This window comes from Coregonus clupeaformis, unplaced genomic scaffold, assembly GCF_020615455.1.
Source record: "Coregonus clupeaformis isolate EN_2021a unplaced genomic scaffold, ASM2061545v1 scaf4612, whole genome shotgun sequence".
NCBI classification, from domain to species: domain Eukaryota; kingdom Metazoa; phylum Chordata; class Actinopteri; order Salmoniformes; family Salmonidae; genus Coregonus; species Coregonus clupeaformis.
Genome location: NW_025538066.1, coordinates 18,940 through 23,574, shown reverse-complemented (window position 1 = coordinate 23,574; position 4,635 = coordinate 18,940). Strand labels below are relative to the sequence as shown.

General features: G+C 47.9%; 1 protein-coding gene across 1 annotated transcript; it reads right to left on the bottom strand.

Annotated features, from left to right (window-relative positions):
- Positions 1 to 165: 165 nt before the first annotated feature.
- Positions 166 to 4,215, bottom strand: LOC123490750 (sterol regulatory element-binding protein cleavage-activating protein-like). Its single transcript, XM_045220625.1, has 5 exons — positions 3,864 to 4,215; positions 3,400 to 3,606; positions 1,229 to 1,349; positions 856 to 1,013; positions 166 to 747 (listed from the first exon to the last, which is right to left on the bottom strand). The coding sequence occupies exons 1-5, from the start codon at positions 3,899 to 3,901 to the stop codon at positions 507 to 509; spliced, it is 765 nt and encodes a 254-aa protein (XP_045076560.1). The 5' UTR covers positions 3,902 to 4,215; the 3' UTR covers positions 166 to 506.
- Between the last annotated feature and the right edge of the window lie 420 nt (positions 4,216 to 4,635).

Genomic DNA, 4,635 nt, shown 5'->3' with positions numbered 1-4,635 from the left:
ACTAGTGTCGCACTCACAAATGCTTCCCAATGTATTTCTTTGTAGACTATAGCCTTGAAATAATATAGCCGAAATAATTCATTTTCGTTCCTTCTTAGGCTCCCTGTGTGGCTCCTGACCTATTTAGAGTGTGTATATGCTGTTTAATATGACATGTAGCCTATTTGAAATGATGTTCGCTTCTTACATTTACCTTCTCATGTTTATTCAAATACTTTTCATTCAAATCCATATGGTTTGGTTTCAATACTTAAAAACCAAATTGGTAGGTCCAGGTAGTCACAAAAATAGATGGGTGTTGGTTAAATTGTGATTTTAATGAACGGAGCGAATTTGGAGCGGTAGGAAAGGCCATGGAGCGCAAGCACCGCTCCATGAGCGATGAGCGCAATTTCCAACCGCTCAACTCCGCTCACATGTTCTAGTTGGGGCTCAATGAGCATTAGCTAAAGGGATACAAAAGGATACTTCCTCTGCTCTGCCCTCTATTTACCTGACCCCTCCCATCACCTTCCTCCCTCTCTACCTCTCAGTGTGGCGGAGGTGTGCAGTCCTTTGGGTTCGTGCTGGTGGACGGTCTTCAGCAGGTCGGGGTCAGAGTCAAACAGTTCCCGCTGGTTCTGCCAGTAGTTGCCGGGGGAGACCAACAGACAACCGTGCTCCGGCAGCACCGTCTGCATACGCCGTAACCCCGGCAACAGGTCCGTCACCTGCAGGCAGAGCGCCTCCAAGCTCCTGACCCCAGAACTACAAAGAGACGAGAGGTAAGTCCGGTCAAGTCAAGGTGCATTTTAAGGTAGGGAGAGCTAGAGGCGGCTGAGAGACATTGGATGTGTGTGTGTAGTTTCCCCATACCCGTCGTTGTGTACATGGTTGCGGATCTCCTCCAGCAGGCTGAATACGCGGCCCAGTGGGGAGCGGAACACGTCCACAGGGACCAGCGTACTGTCCCAGGGAGACACAGCTGCCTTCACCAGGACCTGCTGGATGTAGGCCACCGGAGGACCCTGATACTGGAGGAACAGGAGAGCGAGAGGGTTTTGTAAAACATGGGCAGAGAGATGGATGGGTTATTGTAGTCCCTTTTTCAGACGGTATTTCAAAGAACTACCTGGTACCAAATGGTACTCATTGAGTTCCACAAAAGAAAGATGTACCATGTAAACGGTCCAAATCTCAAGCTACGTAGGCTCTGTAAGTGGGTTGATCTTTTGACCGTGAGTCTTACCCAGTCAGGCCGCTCGCCGAGGTCTCCCTGGGGCTCATGGGAAGGGACGGTGTAATCTCGGACCCGTGTGGTGAACTCCACCGGCCCTGTCCCCGGCAGAGGCAGCCGCAGCAGGGGGTAACTGGGAGAGGGGGGAGAGAGAAGAGGGAGGACAGGCGATCACATGGGAGTGGAGAATACATTACATTTGGGTCTGAATATTAGTTACAGGCCTGAGTATTGAGACTTCTTATCCCAGCACTAAAATACACACCCTCTATCAAAATGATCATTACCTTACAGTTAAATGTATGTAATAATACATGTATGATCAAATAAGCATCCCTGAGTATGCAAGTGTGTTAATGTCTGTAAGAGAGAAAAAATAAGTCAGTGCCACTGCCTCCCCTGTCCTTTGTTGGCAGATTAAGTATTAACTAGAGACCAACACCCCTGTTCTCCTGGGAAGAGGTTGGCTCTTATGAAACACACTGAGATTTAGAAGATTTAGTAGACCGATAACGCTCACATGTACAATTGCACGCCCACACAAAGACACAGGAATGAACACACTTAATGAGAAAAGGATTGAAGGGGTTTAGTGCTTAATATGCCGATACCATATCCACTCATGAATGTGCGTTTGTAAAAACATGAGTCTAACTAATACCCACTAATTCCACCCTAATGTATGTGTAACTACAACCTTTAATCCCAGGTTGTCATCATCACTCAATCATTCTTCTACAAAGGCCCACTTTCTAGGGCCCATTTGCCCTGCAAACAGGTGGTGTTCCCAAACACACACACACAGAAACAACGAAAACAATCAACCAACAAGTGCATTAAGTTCAAGGGCGTTTCCAAAATTCATGGAAAGCTACAAGGCTACTGAGGCGAAGACAAACAGCCAGAGTGACAGTGCTGCATTTGTCTCATTCAGGCCATTGGGCACATTCTTTACCACGAATGGAAATTATGATCACACCCTGGCAATACATTGCAGCAAAGGGATGAAAGTAGGTACACATTTGGAAGATGCCAACCATAGCCAGTTAAAATCTCTGTGCCACCTAGTTCTAGAAAAATCCGGACCTTGTGAGTAGAAATCTACAATTGTGTTATTTTATTACCCCTCGTGAGGAGACTACTTCACTGGGAAGGGTAGACCCAGCTCTGTTGCCGAGAAGTTGTAGTCCACATTCGTGGACGAGCAAAAGCATTTCAAACCTCTTGAATAATTAACTAAAAGATTCCAACAGGTTATTTGGAAATTTATTTTCAGGTGAGGACTGAACACACTGAAACATTTCTGGGTGTTCTATACACTAAACGCTGTCAAAACTGACTCAGTATCCTGACCTGCACCACATCAATATGTGCAGTTTGCATAGTTCCAAAGTATAGTACAATAGTGATGTGACAGAGTGTTGCTCAGTATCTTAGTGCTTTAACACTAACATCCTGTTTCTTTGGCAGCCTGTCAGGCCCAGGGCCACGGGATACAGATTTCTCTTTGAGGACACTACACCCTCTCTCCCGCTCGCTCTCCCTCTCTAAGGTCACTGTACTGCCACAAAGGCCTCTTGTTTTGCAGCAGGAGCCCCCACCTCCTGGGAGGCAGATGGAGGGCCTGGAACACACAGACAGGCCTATTCTCCAGGGGTCACTTTCTCACAGCCCTCTGCTGTGTTTCTCTTTTTAACTCTGCTTCCACCCCTTTAATTCCCTGCACTCAGCGCAGCCGTCAGCCAGCCGTGCTTTTGGCACTGCACTGCTGCATCACATGGTTCCATGCTGTACCGTATTCGTTCCATCCGGTCCTGACTTCTCATCTGTGACCTTTCAACTGTGACGGGGTTGACCTCTGAGGTGGAGAAGTGTGTGTTCTGTTCCGAGTCCTGATTTATGTGTTTGGCTATGGCTGTTTCATTTAGTTGACTGGGTTTTGCAGGGTCTGCTCTGTTGTTTCCCTCTTCTTTTCATCCATCTGCTTCTCTTCTCCTAACCTACCATCTCACCTCTGCCCATGTTGATATAAAAATAAATATACAATCATTTCACAACTTGCCTTAAACCAACACTGAACGTGTTCAGAGAAACCAGTACAAGAACGCTCACATATCATCTCTTGAAGATGCACACGCCCATCCCCAGAACCCCCCATAGACACACCCCTTCCTCAGACGTACCAGCAGGCGAGGATACTGGCGGAGGTGAAGAGGATGATGGGCACCGGATAGGAGGCACACAGCAGCCCATGGCGGTAGAACGCCGCCGAGATCTTCTCCCGCAGCCGCTCGCTCACCGTCATCCTAGGGGGCGGGGTCAGCTGCCGGCCATCGGGGGGCGCCGTGCGCAGGCGGGCGAGGACGGTGTGCCGCGGGGCATCCAGGGACCTAGGGAACCACAGAGACGAGAGGTGTGGGTTAATACAAACTCAGAGGATACCATGGTTGGGGTCAATTCAAATGAAATGCAGTCAATTCAGGAAGTGATTTGAATTGAAAATGAATAAATGGAAAAAGCTTTGAATTAAAGCATTGAATATAGGTGCCCTTTTTTCAATTACTGAATTGGAATTTCAGTTTACTTCCTGAACTGACTGCTTTCAATTTGAATTGACCTCAACCCTGGAGGATACATCGGCACTCACCACATAATCAGCTGCTGCTGAATGTAGCCTGTGTTCATGTTGCTTTGGACGGGTCTGCAAACACCTCAAACCCCTGTATGGCCACACACTGCAGAAACCAAAGAGAAGCCCTCACTAACTCCCTGTCCCATCAGAAACACCATAGATATCACGTCTACATTTCCCATCCCTAACACCACCACAAGTTATTTGGTCCTACCCATCATTCCCAAGTACAACCTCCATTTAAAGACAACCTTACCAGATTGGCTAGGCTACATCACAGTATCTTCTACCCCCCCACACCCCCCACACCAGACAAACACAGCACTGCCACAGCATCTATCTAGCTAGCCTAGTTACTATCCCAGACAAACTCAGCGCTGTCCCAGTACCTGTTCAGGGGGAAACTTGGCTGCCTCTCGCGCTCTCTCGTGCCTGTTTGGCCTAAGTCCTCCAAAAGCACCGGATTTTAAAGGTTTCACGGAGTTCCCTGGCTTAAAACAACAGAGCCCTATTTCAGGCACCGCAGCCAAAGTGTGAGCGACTGGCTCAGCTCTACCTCCTGAGAACTCTGGAAACATTCCTCGGGGGAATTTAGCCTTCCTCCAGAGCGGCTTGATCTTACACTATAAATACTCTATATACAGTAAACACACAGCAGCCAGCACAACACAGACATACCAACACAATGGCTACAGAGCATAAACCGACGGTTGAACTCAAAGAGGCCTCGAGTGCCTTGACTGACCCTATTTCTACTTTGCTCTACATATTGACCTGATATCTAGCC